This window comes from Uloborus diversus, chromosome 2, assembly GCF_026930045.1.
Source record: "Uloborus diversus isolate 005 chromosome 2, Udiv.v.3.1, whole genome shotgun sequence".
Lineage (NCBI taxonomy): Eukaryota > Metazoa > Arthropoda > Arachnida > Araneae > Uloboridae > Uloborus > Uloborus diversus.
This window is the reverse complement of record NC_072732.1, coordinates 80,158,533-80,182,957: the sequence shown is the minus strand read 5'-3', so window position 1 is coordinate 80,182,957 and position 24,425 is coordinate 80,158,533. Positions and strand designations below refer to the sequence as shown.

Below are 24,425 nucleotides of genomic sequence, written 5' to 3'. Positions count from 1 at the left end.
CTAAGTAGTAGAGCATTATATTTTTTTCCTAAGCTTCACAGGTTTTTAAATCGCGAAGTGCTTGGAGTCTCAATAGTTCATTGAGCGACACCTTATTAGAAACATACTCTTTATTTACAACGCAGCGCTGCTACCAAATCAAATCTTCCATTTTTTACCTCAAATCTCCAATCCCTCCAACTCCAGCTGCACCAAGCAAATAATGCACTGAAAGTTGTTTCTTTTACGCTAATACAGTCGTTGCAAAAAACATTTATTTACAGTCACTCAAACTACGGGGAAAACATGCTCTGATTTCAAAGGCAAATGTTACTCAACCAAATAACTTCCCATCCTTTTGTCTTGTCAAGTATGTTTAGCAATATTATTTATTATGATCGTAACCTTTCAGAATCATAAATTATGTACTAGAATCATCTTTAGAATTACACACTTAAAATATAATTTCAGTCCCCAGATACACTGTGATCGAATTTGGATGCTTTTCTCACAAAATTAGGCCAGCTACGAAACTTAGTGCTAATTCATATGAGGATTTGAAATGATTCATAATTTTAAATGTTTAGAACTATGGTACATGATTTTATTGAGCATATTTCGCAAAAGTATGATGAGTAGTTAATCGTTTGAGTAACATCGGGTTTTTTGACAAGCACATGTTTCTCGCTCATTTTGAGAGACTGTAAATAGATATTTTCAGCAACAATAGTATAATTGCAAAATAAACAACTTTCAGTACATTATTTGCTTAGTGAAAGTCGAGTTGGGGGCATTTTTCATGCCGAACTCCCACAATTAATTTTACCTTCTTTGGCACACCTCGTCATTTATTCACTCGAACAAGGAAACAAAAATCGTGCTTTCCATTTAAAGATACATCTTAAACGTGCAGTTTTTCAAAACATAAACCCTTATGAAAAAAATATAAGGTGTGTTATTGAAAAACGTCAAAAGTTTTTTTAATCAACCCTATGAAGACCAACATTTGAAAAATTACTGCAATCACGTGTTTTCGGGTTACAACGTACCTTTTTTCTAGAATCAGAAAAAAAGTTGATCTACCAACGCATGTGTCAGACTGCTGCTTAGCTCTTTAACACAAATCCTTATCTGTGCTGAAAAAGTTCCTTGAAGCTACAAAACACGTGTATGCAACAATTTTGCTAGATTTCTATTTTATAAACGTTGTTTTCAACATATTTTTCTTACATTGAGGAGTATTTTGCTTTTTTAATCTGGAATTTAATTTAAGAAATATTATGGGAAATGTGAAACTTTGCGATTGATAGATATTTTAGAACTATTACCTCTCTGAACTAAAGATAGATGGCGCTATCACCAAAGTGACCGAAAAGAACTATATTACAGTACAACTCCAATTATCTGAACTCCGACTATCTGAATCACTGATTATCCGAATAACTTTCAGAATTCAGGAAATAAAACAATTAAGGAAAAAATGTACTGCGATTTGCAAAATAATAACTCTTTCTATTCGCGCTTTTTGTCAAACAGCTTACTTTGACCGAAATGTTTACCGAGCAATGACTTTCATTTATAGTACGGTATGTACCAAGTACATACTACTAATGTACACGCCATTAAAGTACGCTCAGACAGGAAAAGTGTACTTTTCTGTTTCTTTAATAAAAAGATCTTTTTCTATGAAAATATTTTTTTTTCTCTCATTTACAACATACATTTAGTATTTAATTAAATCAGACCCTTTCTTTTCGGAAATACCCAACTATCCGAATTCTTGGTTATCCGAATAGGGTCTGGTACGTATTGGATCGGATAATTGGAGTTCCACTATATAATGTAATTTTGTTGGTTACAGAAGGCGCTGAAAGAAGCCGACTTGTCGCGGTTCGAACAGTATCAAAGTATACTGAATACTGAAAAACATGGAAATTTTGAACCTCATCATTTTATTTCTATATTTTTATATTTTAAAAATGTTTAATGTAAATAAAAAAAATCTTCTCTTAATGTTGTTTAACTTCCCTTTCTTTTCTTGCGCCTTTCAACTTTATCAATCATTTTATATCGTAGTGTTAGGAAGTTTATTCCTTAGTGTATCTCTAACATGTTGTATGCCATTTTGTAATTGCTAGCATATGAGAATTAGTACCGTCAAAAATATCGCACGAACAAGAACGAATTTCCACAACACCATTTCATTTTTATTACGCGAATGAAAATTTGTTCTAGTATCAGTTTTATCTAAATAATATCAAAAGGCTTCGGAATCGTATATTTTATAGAACATTAAATGCATTGAAAATATTTTATTTTTCTTCCAGCCTAGTGAAGTGCAGGTCAGTAATAGTTATGGAGCACTATTCATATCATTTATAGATAATAATTTGTGGACATCCCCTTTTATAGCGGTATATGAAAAAAAACTCCATTGACTTAACCGTTATATTCTTCTGATGGTAATTCGTTATTAAATCTACTTTTATTTTAAATTTAATTTTAGATAAAATAAGGATTTACTTAAATTAAAACATTATTTATTGAAGAAACTAAAATGCTGCAGATATTTAAAGAAATGAAGCGATTTCTTGTTTCGCTTTCCTTCTTAAAGATTCAGTAAAACATTTAGGTCGTGTTTACTTTGCAGTTTTTGGAAAACTCTTTATTTATTTAAGAGAAAAATCGTCTGAGTGGTAGAGAATTTAAAGCTTTACTAGAGAAAACGATTCGACGTATTTAATCTGATGGATACATATTTAAAACTAAACTTATTAAATTTAATTTAATAACTCGGTAGTCTTGTTTGTTTTGATTAAAAAGAACTAAAGATTAGTTTAAAGGTTTTGCGTGCACTACAAATAATCAAACACTTTTTAAACACTTTTTACACACGTACACCTGTCTCCTTTTTGAGCGTACTATTTTTGTAATAGTTATTAGAATCGTTTTGAGAACACATGTCATAATACTTTTTGGACACGGACACTTATCCCCATTTTAGAACACTTTTTTCGGTCAGTTTTCAAAACACTTCTCGAACAGTTGTTTGTAGGGTAAAAGAATGGTTTTTGAACATTTGAACTAAACATTTTGTGGCACAAGTTTTGGTACAGTTTTTAGGATATGCTTCGGAACAATTACGGATCACCAATATCCTCCAGGAATGCGTGCTACACAAGTATAAAAGAAGCTTTTAAAAAGAAAAAAAACCGCACTAAGTTCACTTTTGTTGAGACTGCAGGCTTGATGATAGGTTTAGGCTTTGACTGAATATGATTATTAATCTGCATTATTACTATTAAAATTTAAAATCTAATGGCATCTCAAAATCAATTGAATAGTTTACATCAAAATGACAAAAGAGCAAAAAAAGTAGCAGGAAACTTTAGCACAAAATCATATTTACTACAGAAAGGACATTTAAGTTTGAAGTATAAATTTCCATAAGCCAATCAATAATGTAAAAAGCAAACAAAAATGTGTCAAAAACAAATGGTTACATAAATTAATTTAAAAAATATTGCCTCAAGAACAAAAACTTTTTTATTACTATCTATAAATCTTATTTGTTTACGTTCCTACTACTTAGCTACTCAAGACAGTCCACTACTGATCGGTTTATGATGAATGGCCATTCAAGTAAGTAATGTTCTTTTAAACCTTTAAAATGAAATGAAATTGTTTAATATCTAATCATTTCTATGAAACTTCACTACAAAGATGGAATTACCAATTAATTAATATTTAGTTTTTCTCCCTTCTGTGAAGTACAGGAAGTAATGTATTAAATAAAAAGAAAACAGTGTCATTTGAATTAGGTTTAAAAATTCCATTTTACTCATTACCAAATGTATGTTTGTGTTCTCGATCCGTCTGCAAGTGTAAATGAACGTACGGGCAATCAAAATGCCCATTTTTGATAACTACTGAATTCATTATCACCAGTTATCTCGGGACGTCAATATGTACGTATGTATCAGAGGTGAATTCGTAAATGTCCCAGTACCAGAAACGTCAATGAGAAGTAATTGAATGATGATTCCTGGCCAGTTTTGTGTGAAAGCGGACTTTAATTTTCTTTTAAAGTAACGGCGTTCCGGTAAGTTCAAACACCAGTTCAATAAGCTTAAACTTTCATTCAGCTTAACTTTCTCAGCAACTGAAACAACCTGCTTGGCTTAAAATTTGAAATCGTTTGTTTTAATTCCCACTCCCTGCAATTTACGAATAGGAACATGACTTAAAGCCAAATGAAACGCCTGATCAAAATCGACATTGCTGGCCATTACGACAATAAAGAGCATTTGCATAATCGTTTTAGAGAACTGCTGTAAAATTTTAATAACCTCTGCGACAATCCATTATCTCTCAAGAAGTGGTCCTCTGTTGCTAATGTGACATGCCCGTAATCAAATTGTGGATCGTGTACATGACGCTAGCTGGGGAGCGCTTCAAGACGGGTGGACGGAGTAATGAGAATTTGAGATGGTTGAGCAAAAGAAGAGCCAGACGCAGAATAAAGCATTCTAGGAGTGACAAGAATAATTAATGAACGGACGGAGGTAGGAAAAACGTCGTGGAAGGAAGTTATGGCTGTGTTTAATTCCTTATGTCCCAAGTTAATTTTATTTTCTAAGTTATGTTAAGCATTTTAAGTTATGATTGAAAATATTTTCAATTATATACGCTTTAATTTTTATTATGTCAATATTTTTTTTCTTTTTTACATTCACAATAACAAAGTCTCTAGAATTTCTTTACAAAGAATGATTTGGCATACTGCAAACAGAGCTTTAAAATAATTGGATACGTCATGCAAGAAATGAAAGTATTTCAATGAGATGAAAAATATGTTAGAGCACGGAAAGTCGGGAATGTAAAAAGTGTTATCCATAGAAACCAAAATATCATCGAAAGAAAAAATAATCGATATCGCAATGAGTGCTATTTTATTTGAGACACAGTACTTTGTCAACAGGTGGAGTCAAACATCATTCCAAACTTGTTGCTGTGCAGAAATTTTTTATAAAAGGACAGAATAGAAGTTTTATTCCTTATTAAAAAGCATTCTGTCTTGAATTATAGTGTTTTCAAATCTATGTGTCAAACGTTCAAGAACTCCACACTTGACCTATTCTTCCAACTCGGATCAAAAGAGCTCATCAATTTTATAAAGAGCCCTTAACAGTTATTGAAAAAGGCCGTGGTGTGCTCTTGTGCGTCTGCATTTTGGAAAAAGAATTATATTTTTAAAGAATACACTATCATGATTCTACGCAAAAATCGACGGGATTATCAAGCAATCTTTTGCAAAATACTGTATGATATTGCTGTTGTATTGTGTCAGTTCATGAACGCGGTCCTCATTAGAAACAGGGTGTGGATGAAGTTTTGAATCCAAATGGTTCCAGAAGAGTGGCGCCTTTTGGTAATTTTAAAACATAGAGGAATTTTTTAAAAAAATATGGAATAATATTTCGCAATGTCCACAAAATATTAGTTTTATACAGATGAATAATATTAACCTAACTCCAACTTATTTTACAGATATCGATACCCAAGAGATATGAAAAAATCTAACTTTGAAGATTTTTTTACTTAAAAACTCAAAGGAAAAAATATATTAGATTATTTTTTGTTTTTAAAATAACAATTTAATTTCCGATAATCCATATAAATACAGATAATATCTGTCTCCAACAACAATGTCTATTTCATATTGCTCTGTGTGGGTTCAGGTGCAGTTTTTTTGCAGATGTAATGGGCTGCCAACCCTAATACATGTTATTTTGTTGCAGTTAAAAAATACATTTGCCGTAACTGAAGATCGTAGATATGGGGGTGCTCTGCAAAACAATCAATAACTTTATTTCTCCATCTCCTTCTCTTAAAAACATATGTTTCCTCAACTCGTCACACTTGGGGAAAAAAAAATTCTTTGATTTTTTTTTCTATTCATTTTCAGATATTTATGTTGCAATCGTCTTCAGTATGATTTTTATGACACTATGAGGCATTACATGTGATACGAACGTATAAGTTTATGATGTTTCTAACATGCATCATAATGCTTTCCATTCTCGTAAGAAAATAAAATTTGGCACGTTCCTTAAATTATGTTTTATTTGCGCAATACAAATACAAATACAAATGTGAGGACCACCAACAGGCTCTTGGGCCAGCTAGGCTGGTCCTAGTCAATTTATTAGTCCTCAATGAAGATCAATGCCCCTCTTAAAGCTATCCACCCCCTTGCTCATTACCACCTCTTCCGGTAAGCTGTTCAAAGTGCCGACAACCCTACTAAAGTAGTAGTTTTTCCTTGTTTCCAGGTTAGCCTGGAACCTCTTCCCAGTTAGCCCTACTTTCTAAGGAAGGGCGGGAAGGAGGGATATCAGCCAGTGTTGTAGCCGCAATTTCTCTATACATTCAGGAAGAGTAAAATAATCAGTATTTTAAATTGCTTTTTTATTCAACTATTTATATGTTTACATTAATAAAGTTTATCAAATGTTGTACGCGAATGAAATTGTAATTGTTAAAATGATTCCAAGTTTGAAATTACTACTAACAAGCGCATGATGTGGTGAAATAGTCAGTGAGCGAGTCTTTAAAAATGAAAAATTTAATTTCGTAAATATTGAACATCAGTAGAAAAAAAAAACCTTTATATCAAGTGTTCTAAACTTCTTGCAATAACTGAAAGAAACTCTGGCAGTTTCAACCGGAAATTCCATAAATTCATCACGAAATTTTCAAAGCTCTTTATTCACAGTGTGCAATTGAAGCATCAGATTCTCTCTCTCATGCAGTTAATGTCATTAGCATCTAGAACAAAGGTATCCATCGTCAAGAATAGCAATGAACCGACAGACGCTTTAATCACCAGGTTTAGAGAAACTAATAAATGCTCGGAAAATCTCTCTCTCACACATTCCCCTAACCTATATTTCGCTTCTAAATTTACAGGAACTACAGAATAGGGCAACAGACTCACGTCAGTCATTCAAAATGACGGGTCACGTGAATCTTGAGTCGAATGAGGGAGAGCTATTGATTATTCGGAACTGACCTTCTCACTGCGACCGCAACTGCAAGCTTTTCGTAAAGGCGCCCCTTTCTCATTTTAGTTCCTCTTCTGTTCTATTCATAGCAGCCTATCACGAATTCGGACAACTCTAATGCATACTAATCAATTGAAAGTTCTATTGCCGTTTTAACCTCGCTTAATTTAGCACGAGGTTATAGCCGTTGAGGTTATAATATTTAAAGGAAAATGTAGCGATTTAAGTTAACATTCCATTACGATTCGTAACAGTATTAAGAACATTTAAACCGTAAAATTAATCTGAACCGTATGATTGTTTTCCCCTTTTTGACGCTTTTTAAATTTTTTCGTGCGAAATAGAGACGTTTATTATGAAGCATGCCCCAAAATGTATGCAAGATTTGAATTAAGCAGAAAACACGGCTTTTTTTCAACCGTATTTTGTAAAATTAAAACAAAGTGCATAAGAGAAGGATAGGGGCTGTCCATAAATTGTCACTTTTTTTCAACAAATTTGAACCCCTCTTCCCCTTTGCTACATTGTGTCACACTTCACCCTACCCCTTAATCCTCCCTTTGTCACATGTCACGCTGCTTTCATAAGAATATTGATGTAAAAAATACGTGATATTACACCTCTTGTAACTCCTTCTCTCCCCCTTGTCACAAACTGTCACAATATCACGAATCCCCAATCCCCTCAAAATATGAAATCATATGTAGGAACCCCCTTATGTATAAATAGAGCATCAGATAAATGATTTCTACGGCTTTGCTGGTACATACGCACTCTTTTACGCCAAAATTTATGATCATTCTTTAATGATCATCTGTGGTTGAACTTCACTGATGCAGAGGAATCTTCTCCTTCAATGCGCCGGTGGATATGGGTTTATTTACTCATACTTTTATTTTCTAATAACCCGAAGGAAAGGAATATAATGGTGCTTAATAATATGATTAGTAGGGGTCCAACTCCTATCATGGAAAAAAAGAGAATGCACGGCTAGAGAATGCAGTGGTTGGATTGCTAAACGATGAAAACGTTTCTATTCCATACATGTTTAGTAATCCTGCTACTTACTGCATTTTTACTCTGTACCCCAAAGCCAGACGAACGCAAGACACTTTATCACCACTTTTCAGGTGAGCGTAAAAACGTTTGTCTGGTGCTTGCAAAGGTTGAGATTCGCGTTTTATAGCAATAACTGGTAAATAATTATAAAGCATTTGAAAAACAAAAATTACATTGTTATAGCTCAATGTAGAACAAAATTCTACATAAAAATCCGCGCCTGATATGCAGTAATCAGGCGCGGATCTAGAAGGAGGGCATGGGGCTAAAGCCCTAGATCGTAGCTTAAGTAACGACACGTCCGCCATCTTGGAGCTAAACGATGCTTTCCTCTATGTCTGCTACTGTGAAGTAGCGTCGTGTTTTGCTTCTTGAATGTGGTGCTTCTTGATCGTGGATAAACGTAGAGTTAAAAAGAAACCACAATTAAGAAGCTAAACACGCTACTTCACCATAACAGACATAAAAGAAAGCATCGTTCAACCCCAAGATGGCGGACATGTCGCTACTTAAGCTACGATTCAGGGCTTTAATGGGGACCTTGATCCCCGTATTAACCAAATATTCCCTATGCATTTCTTGAACTTATGTTTCGAAAACTTCGCGCCAAACTTCTTGTTAGAGCCGAAAGGGCATAACGATCCCCTCGAAAACCAGATGCTGGATCAGTCCTTGGCAGTTATAACTTAAATATCGTAATTTTTAGACTTACATTAGTCTGACCCCGTGGTAAGAACTGTCAGCTGTCAAATTGCATCCCATTTTTCGTAACCAGAAGTAAATTCATTAATTTTTCTATTTACTTCAAATCTTCTGTAAATTTTGGGACACCCTTTATTGATAAATATTTCCTCACTTAATTTTACATTTTAGTCACACCGAAATGAATTCTGACTACTTTTTTCGTCGCGACCGTGCCTACATATGCTCCTACGAGCGTGCGGGTGAACGAAACATCTATTTTGTCCATTTCAACCGTTTTTGCGGAGGTACCTTCATAGATGCGTATTTTCCTCGTGCAACTCAAAAACCGTCATATGAAGTACAGGGGAACTTCCGTATATCGAATTTCCACATATCAAAATTTTCTATGTATCGAAGTCCCAGCAAATTTCCATGTCCATTACATGTAAAAATTGTTTCTATATATCGAAAAAATCTCTATATATCGAAATGTTTTTCGAGACATTCGTAGATTTTTTTTCTACTTCAGACTGTTTGTCATATCAAAAATGAAGGTTAGGGGAGAAAATTATGTTATGACGAAACAATGCTACATATTAAAATATACACTAGTAATTGCATCGAAATAATTATTTAACAAAAAAAAAGAAAAAACTGGCGAAATTAATTGTTTCTAAATTTGTGGCATTTTCTATGCTATAGCCAATGTTAAACTAAGGGATCATTGATTACCCTCTTAAAATTTGAGTAAGAAGTCAAAAACTTTTACAACATATTACTATTAGTAAGTCTAAAAGAAATAGAGGGTGTCCTGGACTCTAGCTGAAAAAAAAGTTTTTTTGAGCCACCTTAGAGTATACCCTCAGAAAATTTGATGGGAACATCACTGATTATGGTTGGCGAAAATTAGTTTTAATTTTAATTGCAGATTGTTATAATAAACTAAGTTCATTTCTATATATCGAAATTTCTACACATCGATTTTTTTTCGTGCAATTTGCTAATTCGATATATGGAGGGTCCGACTGGAGGTTCAAATTTCACTTGTAGGAATATGTATATATTAGTCAATTGCGTGCATTCTCCTTTTGGTTACCATTGGACGTTCCAAGCGGGTTCTTTACACATTTTATGAGGTAAATTAATGTGACAAATAATGAGGAAGAAATTAATTAATTAATTCAATTTTTGACCTATTTTTTACTACCTCCCTTCCCATTTTCCTGTTCTAAAACGGCTTATTCAGTATTTATTTATATTTTTTTATTAGAAAGTTGATCGTCCATTTGAGATTGTTTTTGAAGTTACCGTAATAGTTTTGTTGTTTATATTTACTTAATTACTTTTTACATATTTGATGCAGAAAAGGATCCATTATATTCCTGGAAATCATACGAACACTCAGATTTGAACCTGAGTTACATTTCGTTCGAACAGATACAAATGTTCGATGCCCAAATTTTTTTGAACAGTGGCAAATTATATCGAATTTGGCAGCAAGTATTACATTCAGTTGAAAAGATGAAACCTTTGTTACAACGCTTATGACGATTTCTGCTGATTAGAGATTAGAACGGTTGAGAAACACAAGAGATTGGGCAGGGGGGGGGGGCAGTTTTTTCCGTTTTTTCCTGAAAGAGTCACTTCTACTCGGAAAACATTTAAATTTTTAAAATGTATTGCATTTAATAATGTGTTTAAATAGTTACATATATTATTAAAATTCCATGTTTTTTTTCTTGACATTTTTGTACTCAGAATTCCACATGAAAACACTAACTCTGATAGTGGAAGCTATAAGACAATTTTAATTTATTGTGCATCAAAATAGGGGAATGTGGGGCAAAGTGAAATGGTGGAATATTTACTCTACTTTTAACGCTATCTATCTGGTAATATTTTAACTATGTAGTAACACATGTAGCCCATTCCAGTCAAGAAAAAAATTGCCTCTGAAAATTAAAAGAATATGCTAATACAAGCAATTTTCAAAAATTGATACTCAAATCGTAAAATTCTGTTAAAAATATTTTTGTTATTATAGAACGATAAAGTTCTTGTTATTAACATTTTAAATACTAATTGAGACCAACTAATATTCGGTGCAGCATTTATTTAGTTACCATTAAGTTTGCTTGTATTTGAAACATTTTTTACAATTATTCAAGTGCATGCGGGGCAAAGTGGATGGGGCAAAGTTAAATAGTTCGTTTCGTTTACTTGTTCAAACATTTTCTAAATTACTTACGCATTTATTTATTGACTAACCTATTTACATTCGCTCATTTAATACTTTACTTATTTACTCACTTATTTTCTTATTCATTCCTTATTTTATTTAATCATCTATTGTTCCTCGTGCATTAATTAATTAGCTAATTTATTTATTATTTATTGTTTCAGTATTTTCTAATTTATTCATTCATCCTCTTATTTAATCAATTATTTGAAGAAAAATGTTTTTTACAATCGAATAGAAAATAGTTTATCAGAAACAAAAAGTCATTTTTCATTTCGCCTCATAGAAAAAAAATTTAAAAATTTTTAGTGGAAATTTTCCACCTTTTTTTCAAAGCACAAATTTACTGTCCAAAATAAAAAGTAACGCTTCAATGCAAATTTTATTATAAAACACATTGTTCTATTTTTATAGACTAGTTTTCAAAACAAATTTCCAAACTGTTCATTTTGAAAAAGCGACGTCATCTTAACTATTCATCATATATAACTCCACATTCCCCTATTATATGTTAATTTTCTCGCTACAACTGTAAATGTCTTCAGAGGATAGAATTATCAATTAGTGGAAATATTTTGATTTAGCATTTTTTTTAGAAATCACAGACTGTTCAAAATTAACTGCTGAATGATGATTGGACTATTTTGGGTAATTTTAGGTGTTTTAAACTTAGAACTCTGGATGCAGGTAGAAAACAGGAAGAATTTTTAATAGTAAAAGTTTTATACCTTTTTACTTCCTTTTACAAAAAAGGAAGTATTGTATTCGCGAAAAAATTTTCGCTCAAAAATCGGCCTCAATTTAAATTTTGCTCACCCCCAAATGAATGTTGAGTTTTTTTTCCACCCGACCACACGTACATAAGTACCTAAGAACGTATAGACGCCCGAAAAATCCGTTTTGAAGTTTCCCGAGTTAATTACAACGTGTTTTCTCTTGACGTCTGTATTTACGTATGTATGTGCGTATGTGCGTATGTGTATATGTGTGTATGTGTGTATGTATGTCGCATAACTCAAGAACGGTATGTCCTAGAAAGTTGAAATTTGGTACGTAGACTCCTAGTGGGGTCTACTTGTGCACCTCCTTTTTTGGTTGCATTCGGGTGTTTCTAAAGGTGTCTTTTGCTCCTTTTTGGGGGGAATTCATTGTTAATTTCGATGCAAAATAAGGGGTGTTATAATTTGGCGGACACTTGGCGATATATCGCCAATCTTTTGGTCGCCTTTTGTCACCAACTTGGCGAGAAATTTGACGATTTTTTAAAAAAAATTTTAAAATCTGGTTTTAATGTGGCCATTGTTGGTGATATTTAAAGAGTTAGAGAGAGAATCACATTAAAATTGCAATAATAGGGAAATAACATTAAATTGGTGTAAAAGGAAGTCATGTGATGCACACATCAGCTCGTTCTACAAAGAAAAAACACTCTAGACTGCATATGTTTTTAAATATTCAGCACATTTAAGTTTTGTAAGAAAATATATTTATTAAACCACATTTTAATTAGTAAAAATTCAATTTTTTCTGAAGGAAACTCGAAAAAAAAAAGAAAAAAAAAAAAACCCCACGAGCTGATGTGTGCATCACATGACTTCCTGTTACTCCTATTTTAATGTTATTCTCCCATTATTGGCAATTTTAATGTGATTCAATAGTTTACTCTCTAAATATCACCACCAGTGGCCAAATTAAAACAAAATTAAAAAAAACAGAAAAAAATCCGCCAAACTTGTCGCCAATTTGGCGACAAAACTTGACGACCAAAAGACTGGCGATATATTGCCAAGTGTCCGCCAAATTATTACACCACTTGAGTATATATCGAAAGTAGAAATGATTTCCCCCAAAAAAGGAGCAAAAGACCCCTTTAGAAACACCCGAATGCAACCAAAAGGGGAGGTGCACATCTAGATCCCACTAGAAATCTACGAACCAAATTTCAATTTTCTAGAACATACCGTTCTTGAGTTATGCGACATACATACGCACATACGCATATCCGAACATACACACGTACACATATAAGCACATACATACATACGTACACACGAACGTCACGAGAAAAGTCGTTGTAATTAACTCGGGGAATGTCAAAATGGATATTTCGGGTGTTTATACGTACTTAGGCACTTATCTGCGTGTGGTCGGGTTGAAAAAAAAAACTCAACATTAAGTCGGGGGTGAGCAAAATGGAAATTAAAGCCGAATTTTGAGTGAAATTTTTTGTGAGTGAATACGAAACTTCCTTATTTGTAAAAAGAAATTTCTTTTTTTTTCCGTGTTTTCAAAATTTTGGCAAAATTTTACACCTCTACTTTTAGTTTTAATACATTCATTAGTTTTTATTCAACCCGCACCCTTTAATTTGGAACACCCTTATAATAACATATACATCATTCAGGTAATGGACAATTCCGCTAATGGACAGAGTGAGAAGCGTTTTCATCACAAAGGGGCTGTTGACAAAAAGAGGGGCACGTTGAAAGCATACTATTTATTTTGGCATTTCATTAATTTTATTAGATGATTTTTATTTTTTTCGTTCTGGTACTACTGCTATTTAAAGCATTGACGAAAAATTTGAGAGTTAAATTAATTTACTCTACTGTTCGTTGCAATTTACAAACATTAGGTAAAGTGCAATTGGAGGGAATTAAGGAATTGCGGTCTGTGTTCGTGCTTGGGTACTTTATATGGCAACGGCTTGGAAGTAAGGAAGGAAATAATTATGTTATCAACGCTTGCCATAAAAGTCTTGGTTCTTAACGGTAAATAGTCACTTAATTAACCGATTTGCATATTTTACTTCACCTTGAGCTTTAAATAAAGCGTTCTGAGAATAACTACAATATATGATGGTACCTTGATTGTACTGACAAGCTCAAGATAAAACTTTGGAATACTGTGAATAGTTTTGAAGTTGCTTATGGTTTTGCCACACTAACCAAATTCGTTCATCTAGCGTTTTTATTTAAAGTTATTTTTTTTAAGTCTTTTAAAAACATCAGTTCGAGGTTCTTTAGTTAAGCAAGTCGTTTTTAACAGGGTTATGGAGTCGGAAGGAAAAAAACCGACTCCAAATCCGCCTCTTTCCTTCAAAAATCAATTCGACTCCAGGACTCTGATTCTGACTTCGCAGCCCTGGCAGATTTGCGAACTCGGTGGCAAAATGACCGATTCCGACTCCGACTCTAGGAAGGTTAGAATCTTCGACTCTCAACTCCTACTCTAGGAAGGTTAGAGCCTTCGACTCTCAACTTCAACTCTTCTGGGAAGGTTAGAGCTTTCCACTCTCAACTAAGACTATTTTGCCCTAAAATCAGTTACACTCAGACTCCGAAATTCTGTTTTATTTTATTTTATTTATTATTTTTTTTATAGCCACAACCTTTATAGAGGCCAATTGCCGAACACATTAGTAACTAACTTGATGTTTTTAGTAATTTACCGCCCTATAGCTAAGGCTAAGGCAGAAATACATAAAATACACCACCAGCTCAGTCATTCCATCCGAAGATTGCAGTTTCATGCTTATTAGCACTCATCAACCCGGAATAGGAAGTGACTGAGCTGGAGGTGAAGAAACCCTTAAGGGAATCAAGATAGCCAAACAAACTAGTAGCTAATATAAAATTAGCACTGACCAGACGAGTGACCGAAACAATGGTTCGGTTCAACTGGAAGATTGAAGGCAAGGCATGGTATTTTCAGTAAGTTACCACCCTGTCTTCAGTAAGTTTTTCCACCTCCAGCTCAGTCACTTCCTATTCCGGGCTGATGAGTGCTAATAAGCTCGAAACCGCAGTCCTCGGACGGAATGACTGAGCTGGCGGTATATTTTATGTAATAACTTGATGGTTTAAAAAATATATAATTCTAGAAATTCAAAGTCATCGTGCCCGATGGGCCTCCTTTTACTTCGTCTTTGAAGTCTATTCACTCCATGTTCATCCAGTCACAGGATTGATTCACATGACGCGTTCGTGTTGCGATTGCGCTGCGTTAGAACTATCAATGATTAGAGCTAACGCGCGTTCGTAGAATATCAAGCAATCGAAGTGAGGGTTCAACAGTTCAACAACAACACACATCGATGTCTGTGCGGTGATTTGGAATATCTCCTGTTAACAAAGCGCGATAGCAGAGCTAACGGGCGTTACTTGGATCGACAGGTATTGGAATTACGCGCATTAACTCTGCGATTGCGCTGCGTTAGAAACGTCAATAGTTAGTAGCATCAATGATGCTATCACGCATAAGAACTCCTCATTGAAATCCAACGCGTGCGAACGGATCCTAAATGGAATCAATAGCCAGAGTTGAGCTCATCTAGTCGAAGTCGAACAAATGAAATTTGGCAGAACTAATCTAGTCTCAGGTAGGACATATATACATTGCATTAATCCCTTAGTAAGAATAAATCTAGTTCGTATGCACAGAATACAGTTAAACTGATCTCTTTCTTCATAGAACGTTTTATTACTAAGATATTTACAAAAAAAAAAAAAAAAAGACGTATCAGCATCCAAAACCTTTATTAGCATATTTTGTAAATTTTTTGTATCCCGAATTGCGTATATTTCCTAGTAAAAATATATCAAATACTGTCAAAGAAAGTAAAAAAAGAAGTTGGTCATTAACCTCTTTATTCAATCTTTATGGTAAGATACCATTTCGTTTATGGCTTTAGAGAAATTGAGTCCTTCTTTCAGATGAAGCCTTCATTAGATGCAATATTTTAGGCCTCTAAATTGACTATGTGCCAAGAAAACAATGACTATTAGAGTTTACTTTTTGGCAATCATTCGAAACTTTGAAGAAAGATTTACTTTTTTATTCAAAAACATCATAATCAAAATGCAAGAATTAAAACATTCTCATTTTCATTCATTTCAACGCGAGCCAAATGTTTGACTTTCTTTTCATTAAATTTACTTTTAATTCTCATTTTATGGATGGTTTCATAGACGGAAAATGGAGCTCATATCGATGGAGGAATATTGAAGTTCGTAAAACGTGCATAACAGTTTTAAGGAGGATCCGGGGTCCTTTTACTTTTGCTATTAGTCATGACGAATTACACGTCTTTTTCAGCTTTATTCTTTAATTAATTAACACATTAATCGTATTAACCAACACCAAAAATGCATCCTGTTCAAAAATAGTTTTTTCTACATTAAAACCATTTTTTTTTTTCCATTTCGTCCCCTTTGTTTTCGATGAATAATAAGTTATTGACAAAAATGAATAACTTATTAATAACAAATAAATGTATTGATTCTTCTCTTTAAAGGAACATTTTTCGATAAATTTATAATAGTTGCATTTACACAATATAATGTGAAATATTGACAAGTTTATTTTAAAGCTTTTTTTTATGGTAGCACAATTATAAAACAGATGAATATTAAACATCAAGTTTCAATGTGTTTAGTAGCAATCATAAAAAAATGTACAATCGTTAAAAACTTTATAAAAAAAACGAAACAAAATACGACTTAATTAGAAAATATCATATGATGAAATAAGAAATTGGCGTTATTAAAAAAACAGTTATAAAATAAAACGGAGTTTGTTATAACATTATATGTTAGTTTAAAACTGAGCTCATCTATTTTGGTTCATATTTTTGTTCACTGTGCTTTCACTTCTGGTTTAATATCTAATTGGACATACACCAAAATTTCTTGTGGTATTATATGTGTTTCTAAACATCGCTCAGTCCTTTCAAAAACTTCATTTCTCAAAAATTAGCGATTGTTAGTTGTGCCTTTTTTTTTGAACTGCCATGAATGGTTCAACTGCTATTACATTGTGTTTCATTTAATTACTTTTACACTTACAGCAAAAATTTCCTAAAAAATGTAGCACAGAGGTGTAAATAACATTTTTTGCGAACTTATTAGATCATGATTAAAATGTAATCATCATACTAATAATTAATTTAATCATTATCATTATCTTTTTTCATCAACAATGTAACGCATATAATAATTCTATAACATCATCATGATAATTGTATGTTTAATACATATATTGAAATTAAGTAAATTTTAATTTTGACCAATTTTTTCTTATCTATTCCGTCACCCCAGATTTTTTACAAAAATTAGATGAAATAGCTATTTTACATGCAGACTGTTGTTTTGTTTGATGTTGCCAATTGACAACTATGATTAGTCAAAATATCACAAATTTGTACTGCATTGAATGTTCAGAGAATAGTTTTTGGAAAAAAGGTGCAAACTTCCCAATTCCCATTAATGTATTATATTTATTAGAATAAGCATCAAATAATTATAACAACAATTCCTAGTGTGTAATTTTCTTTTTCTTCCATTACATAGTGTGTCAATTAGAATATTGTTAAATATTTTAAAAAATCATTTGTGTTCCGGCTGTCTCGTGAGAATGACCTTAACATGAAGTGAGGCCCTCAGGTAGAAAAAGGTTGGGCACGACTGTTTTACATAATTCCAACACCATTCGATAAAATCAATTGATAACCTCTATCCATTGGTATTTTTAACCAGCGGAAACGAGCTAAGTTCGTGTATCTGAAAGATTCTTCGGAATGCTCAAGCAGTAATATGTCACGGATATCTCGAGCGACACAAAGGGTACAAATTGATGAGCAAAAGAATTCTGGGGTAAGAAAAAGACTGGAAGAGATATCATTGAAATAGAGTATTGATGCGCGCACGGGAAGGATGACACAGTTTCCCAAAAGCATGCACAAATTCATCGATCATCAGCTGGCTGTCATACTCGTTTGCAAACTAACCTTTCCCGAGCAGTGGTCGATACCGTGAACCGACGTCAGCGATTGTGTATCGATCGCGACTGCTGACGTCACGAGTCGTATCACTTCCATTGCAGAATTTGTGAGATCTCGATTCACCTAATAATTGTGGTTCATTTGTCTCTGGGAACTCTACCCCCGGAACAAATACCGGTTTTCGATTTGCTGCGTCATCAGAAAGCGATTACCCCGTCTTCTTTTGGGAGGTTATTGAGCCGTCATTATGTCAATTTTTTGGGAGTTTCCTGCAATTTTCTGATCCGAAACTTAACTCTCACCTCTTCCTCGCCTCGTTAAGCTCTTTCTTTCGGACATAATAAATTAACGCATTTATCAAAGTATGCATCATTGTCTTGCTTCCAAATATATTCTGGACTTAAATTCCTGTTTTGAAAGATTATCAGCGCTGCGGTTGAGGAAGGAAGGAACGCAGTTCCTACAAGTGTTTGGTTTGCTATTGTAAAACAATGAAAATTTACATGAAAATTAATTTCACTACCGTTGTTTGAAAAAACAAAGTCTGCTTCTGAAATCAGATGTAGCTAACCAGGAAACAGTACAATAATTGAACAATGAAAAAATCTAAATAAATAGCAATCGTCTCCCCGTTATCAAAATATAAGATCCTAAAATTTGCCGAAGTTTTAAGAAAAGTCACCAAACTTAGCGAGTCACGGTGAGAAATGGAAGACGTCTTTTGTGCAGACGGATGTCCTGCCACATGCCGACGGTGAATTTGCATGGTATCTTCAATTTCTCGCCAGTTTGACTCTTTTCTTAAAACTTCGGCAGACTTTAAGACTGCTACTTTCATCTCGATAAGGAGGACGAGGGAAAATAGTTTTTGCATTAAAAAATGAATAAAATATGCTCTTTTGATTGCCACCTGTTTAATTTTTTTTTTATTGCTAGCCTTGCCGTGTAATTCCCTGATAAGTAATCACAAGTAGTTTTTGGTCTAAACAGAGCATCTACTCTAGATAATGAGGTAGTTCCCACAAATATTTTTTCCCAACTACAGCACTGAGTGCATATAGTCTTTAAAAAAAGAAACAATTATACTTATTACGGCATACCACGTCAATTCACCTCTTTGCAATACTATTAGTCTAACATTTGCAATCAAAGCAACATATACCTCTAAGAGTATTCACATTTATCTCATAGCTTTTTTGAACCAGTTTTAGCACTAATGCCTTTTGTCTTCTTCGAGGGAAATTCACTTATTTTTTCGAAATTCAACTAGCGACAAGGATGAAAATGAATTCCTTCCCACTTAGTTTAAGAAACGCCTCTATCAAGAAGATTCCACCCCCGATAAAACGACAACAAAACTCGTCTTAGACTTTTGCTATGAATTTATCTATTCTACATAATGCTACAGCGTAATGCACAAATCATAGACACTGTGTTAAAGTAATTTTTGATAAGTAACAATCAATGAAAAAGCAATTTGCCACAAGTGGGCGCGTTCTGTAGAGCCTATGACGTGCGCACAATGTTTGCTACAAAAATTAATCACAATTGGTTTGCAACTCGTTGCAATATGCCCAAAATGTTGGACGGGTGACATTTTGGGCCACGATATTTCGGGGCAACATTTTGACTTCAAACCCTCGATTGCACATGTCGCGGCAGAATTGCAGGGATAACACAACGAGTCACAATGGGCGAAATTACCAAGTAACAAAATCATAACGTCTCATATGAGTCAATTCATGACACCTTTGTTACATGTTTTACGTGACTTCACTGTGACATCTCGGAAGTTATTTATGACAGGTCACTTTGTGACGTCATGAAGGCGTCACTGCAGAATCATTTTTTGCAACACAGTTACAGGAATGTCACTGCGAGGCACAATGTGCAAAATAATCAAGTGACAGAGTTATTACGTCTAGCAGGAGTACCGTTGTGATACCTTTGTGACACGTTTCAAGTGACTTCACTGTGACATCTGGGCAACAATTTGTGGCAGGTCACTTTGAGACGTTATTGCAGCATTACTTTGTGGGGTCGCTGTAGACTGTCATTCGCAAGTCGCTGAAACCTGTTGATGACTTTCCAGTGACTTTTCGGGACCATCACGCGAAAGGGATCCTCATATAAACATCACGTGACTGTCGCATAATGGCCCTATTTTAGTATCTGTGCTATTAGGGTAGTAGTTCACTGACCGGGGAGGACATCGGGAAGACACTTACCATACGATACCTTGCGCCCCGGATCCGATGGGCTTGAGGTTCTGGTACCTCTTGAGGATGGTGAACTTGGTGTCCCCTACCTCGACCGTGTAGAAGAGGGCTGGCAGTTTGCTCATGGCGGAGGTCATCGGAGGAGAATTCGGGCTCGAACCGCCGGGGTGCACTGGCATCAGTGCCACGGTGCCGCCCGATACTGGTCTCTCAGACTGCGTGGTTACTCAGGAAAGGAAGGGACCGCCGCATTGCTCGGAACTTCCAAGCTGCAAAAAAAAAAAAAAAAAAAAGAAAATTTTGAGCATGTTCAGATATTTGCAAATAATAAACTCGTACATTGATAGGAGTTCAAGCTTTGGAATAGCACATTGAGCGTGAAAACAGTTACTTTAGCGCGTAATAGGGAAGACCCATTGAGAAGGAATACTAATGGAGGGAGCCATAGCAAATGTCTCAGTGAAATAAGCTTGGGATCCAATGTTTCCCAGATCAGATGACTTTTTTGGCTGGGAAGTTGTCGCGTTTTGGCCCGCAATCGCTCTTTTGGCATTAAATATTTTTCAGACGACGCGACGGCGCTTATTATGAAGTCGGAGCTACAGATCAGAGCAACTCTGGCTCCAACTCCTTTACCACATAATAATAAATAAATAAATAAATAACGGATACAAATACAGGCCTATCATTCAAATTCCCTCTCCCCACTTCCTTTCGGATTTTAAAATACATTGTAATTGCATTTCTCATGTATTTTGATGTTTATTCCTTAAAATGACGGGCATGTACAAATAGTTTAAAGTGTTCTGTTATTGACTAAAAATTTATGGATTCATATGTATTGTAATCAATGTTTTGAAATGAATTCATACGCAGGCATACTAGTATTTAAATTGAAGCGTAAAAATAGCAAATCTTTATTCTTGCGCATCTGCTGTTCACAGGAGTTTGGCGAGAAGATACTCGCTAACAAAGCAAATGTACACAAAATGCTTAAGAGCCGTTAAAATAATTACTAGTTAAGTAAAAAGTGTTTTTATGGAACTAAAATATTATTTACACTCAAGATATACAATGCTTTACAGCTTTTATAGGTAAAATAAGTACAAAAATTTAAAAATTATAGGCAACTGTGGAATATGTCCCCGTTGAATGCATATAAATGTTATTTTTTATTTATTTAGAAGTAAAAAACATTCGTACATGCTAGAGAAAAGTTACTGGACCTCCTGGTGTGGCTTTTTCCTCACAGTTTACAATGCTAGAATTCTGCACTATTACTATAAATCTAATTTTTCCCTTCAACAGTTAAAGGTTGTTATCATGCATGGCTTCAGCTAATGAAAACTTCTTCAGCGGTTACGGTCAACTCGAAATTGCTCCCCAGGTCACATGGTACTGTTGACGTATCGGGATAGTAGGGTTGTACTCTCTCCACCTATTCCTTCTCAATGGGAAGACCGCTTATATTGGACCACTGCTTAAATTGGACCGGGGGCTTAAAATCTAGCGTACAGTTCTGTGCTACACTCTGCTGGTGGAAATAAAGATTTGTGTCCGAACCCTTTAAGGATGAAGTTTCGTCACATTTCGATCTGCATAGCTTGAGTTACGGTGTGATTTGTGTTGAAAACGTGTTCGGTCTAATTTTGAGAACTTGTATCTAGTAGAATAATACTAAAATTTGTGAACTGAGAAAATTGCTTTTATAGTATTATAAACAGTATTTAATGGGGATTACAGCAATGTACTTACATGCACGATTGGGAAACTTGTTGACAAGGAATAAATTAAAGAATAAAAAAATGGCCTGTTTTCCTGTATTGGACCAAAAAATTTTTCCTATATCGGACCGGTGGTCCAATTTAAGAATATGTAATTAAGCAAGATTTTCATTTATCACGTTATAAAATAAATGATTAGTGCAACCGAATAACGTAATTAGGATTATTTTGAGCATATTTTAACACTAATTAAGGAAATTCATTTTGACTTTTTGTTTTTTTCAAGCACACTTTCTAGAAGCTGCCACCCATAAAACTAGGTGTTTATCTAATATGATTCAATTTCAGTTTGTTTAAATATAGTTTTTCAATTTGACTGAAATTTGTGTTTGTTCACGTCACTTGTTAACTGGTTATTTTATTAATTACAAGGACCAGTAGTTGAGTTTAAAAACATGAAATTCAAGCAAAGTTTTAAATTTTTTTACAGAAAATAATTCAGTGGTGACATTTAAATACACATTTAGGATTACTTAAACTATAAATTATAAGGCTTATTAAAGCATTCACACTGATTTTTATTAAATAAGCTGCTTAGAAGCTTCAACCTCATAAAATAGCTTTTTACACTTCCTATTTTTTTTTTAGCTAGAAGCTTCAGTTTCAGTTTTTTTTTAAATAAAATTCCTTTAAAAAAAAGAAAAAAAAAAAAAAGACTGAAATTTGTTCTCGTTAACCCTTTTTTAAGCTAATTTCTTCATTAATTACAAGCTTCGTTAATTTCTATCATTCTTGGTTTTAGAAGATTTCTAAAAGGGGAATTAGGGTTCACAGACGAGAAAAATAATGGAAAGAGCCTTAGCTGTTTGTAGGAATAATGGGGGCTATGCTATTAACTTTACTAACGATAATGGTGTAATAAAGCTTCCTCTTCCAGTACACAATAAGCATCGTTTACAGCCCTTTGATGTGGCCGTTTTCAAGCCTCTGTCCACATATTTCAATCGAACCTGTGATACGTGGATGCGAGAACATCCAATGAGGTTCATTATCCAATATAAAATAAGATAACTGTTAGGTGACTCTTACGAACAAACTGCAAGCGTGGCCAGTATTTTGTGAATTGATTTTTTAGAACAGGAGTGTGATCTGTTAATATAACTGTGTTTAATGACAGCGACTTTGCAGCAACCGAGTTAGAAGTTTGTAGTCCAGATGAGACTACCAAAGTAAACATGCTACATGTTCGTCGTCAGCTATTCAAGATGCACAAGAACAATGTACGAATAAAATTAACACAAGTTCCGAGGAATCAGTGGTTAGTTCTCTTCAAGTTATAATCGTCAGTTCTATCAATGATTAGTGTTAAGATGGCACACATATTACCTTTGCATACAAAATGGAAGGCAGAAGAAGGAAACTTACTTCGGCAAACGTTCTAACGTCCTCACCACAAATAAAGGACACAGAACAAAAAAGACCGCAAAAGAAGGAGCAAAAAACCGCACAAAACAACTGGACTTGCAATATTTCCCATAGAGATGAAGTGCAAAGCATGATTTAGTGTATGAAATGACATCACTGGTTTCATCAACAATGCGCCATGTTAGCCCAAAGCAAAGGAAATACTATTGCAAATCCTGTAAGAAGACTGTACAGTTCAAATGCCAATTGTTATATCATTTACTGTTACGGTCCAATTTAGGAAGCGCATATTCAATATAGGTACATATATTCCTAAATTGGACTTTTGAAACTTTGTCAAAAATATTTTTTTTTTTTAAATTATCGTCATATTAACAGAAAATGTAAGTACCTATGGCGGTTCCTATAGTTAAATTTAGCTTCATATGCCTTATTTTTTATTTTTGTTTTGCTTCACATTTAGCGACACGGGCCTCTTGTTCTTAGGGGGTCCGATTTGGCGGTCTTCCCCTACTTCTTTTAGTATAATATTATTTGGCTGCATTTGCTCTTTAAGTTCCATGCTTGACGTGAAAAAAATGCCTTGACGTATGTGAAATTTAAATGGCATAAATTATTTTATTTTGTTTCTTTTCGCGTTTTTTTGGTGGTGACAAAAGTGAACTTATCTTTACAACTAAGATCCGTATTTTCATCGGGGTTACTAAGTCAGAGTCGAAGTCAGACTGATTTTAAGGTAAACTAAATTGAAGTCAGAAACTTTACAATTTCAGCAGTTGGAGTCCCCATTTTCCGTCAGATTCCGCAGTTCAGCCAGGACTACGAAGTCGTGGAGTCAAAGTCAGAGACTTTAAAATTCCAGGAGTCAGTCATTTTCCCCACCGACCCCACAGTCTTGATTTTGATGTCGTGGCCAGAAAATAAGTATGTAATTAATGGTAAAGAAAAACAAATCAGTTGTCCCTGCAAGCGGCTTGTTGTTAATGAAACCATTAACACTGATAGAATTTCCTTCATGTAACAGCTTAATGTCCATTGTTTTTCTCCGAGCCATATCGAAGAGAGTAGAAAAAATTGCAGAATGCTTTATAAAAATGATTTGTACGGAAAAAAAATAGAAAATTGATATTGCAGTTAATAAAACTGGCATTTGTTTAAAAAAACGCAGTAAAGAAACACATCACAGTAATCTTAATCATCATACTTCGTAATCATCTCAAGCCATAACCATCAAAGAGGTACAGTGAA

The 24,425-nt window shown here is 34.1% G+C and overlaps 1 protein-coding gene across 1 annotated transcript in view; it reads right to left on the bottom strand.

Moving 5' to 3' along the window:
• Window positions 1-24,425, bottom strand: part of LOC129235249 (stress-activated protein kinase JNK-like) — a 115,321-nt gene that overhangs the window by 52,848 nt on the left and 38,048 nt on the right. Inside the window, exon 2 of the mRNA XM_054868958.1 lies at window positions 20,038-20,297. Coding sequence (XP_054724933.1) covers window positions 20,038-20,207 — 170 coding nt within the window. The 5' untranslated portion in view covers window positions 20,208-20,297. The remainder of the gene's footprint in view (window positions 1-20,037; window positions 20,298-24,425) is intronic.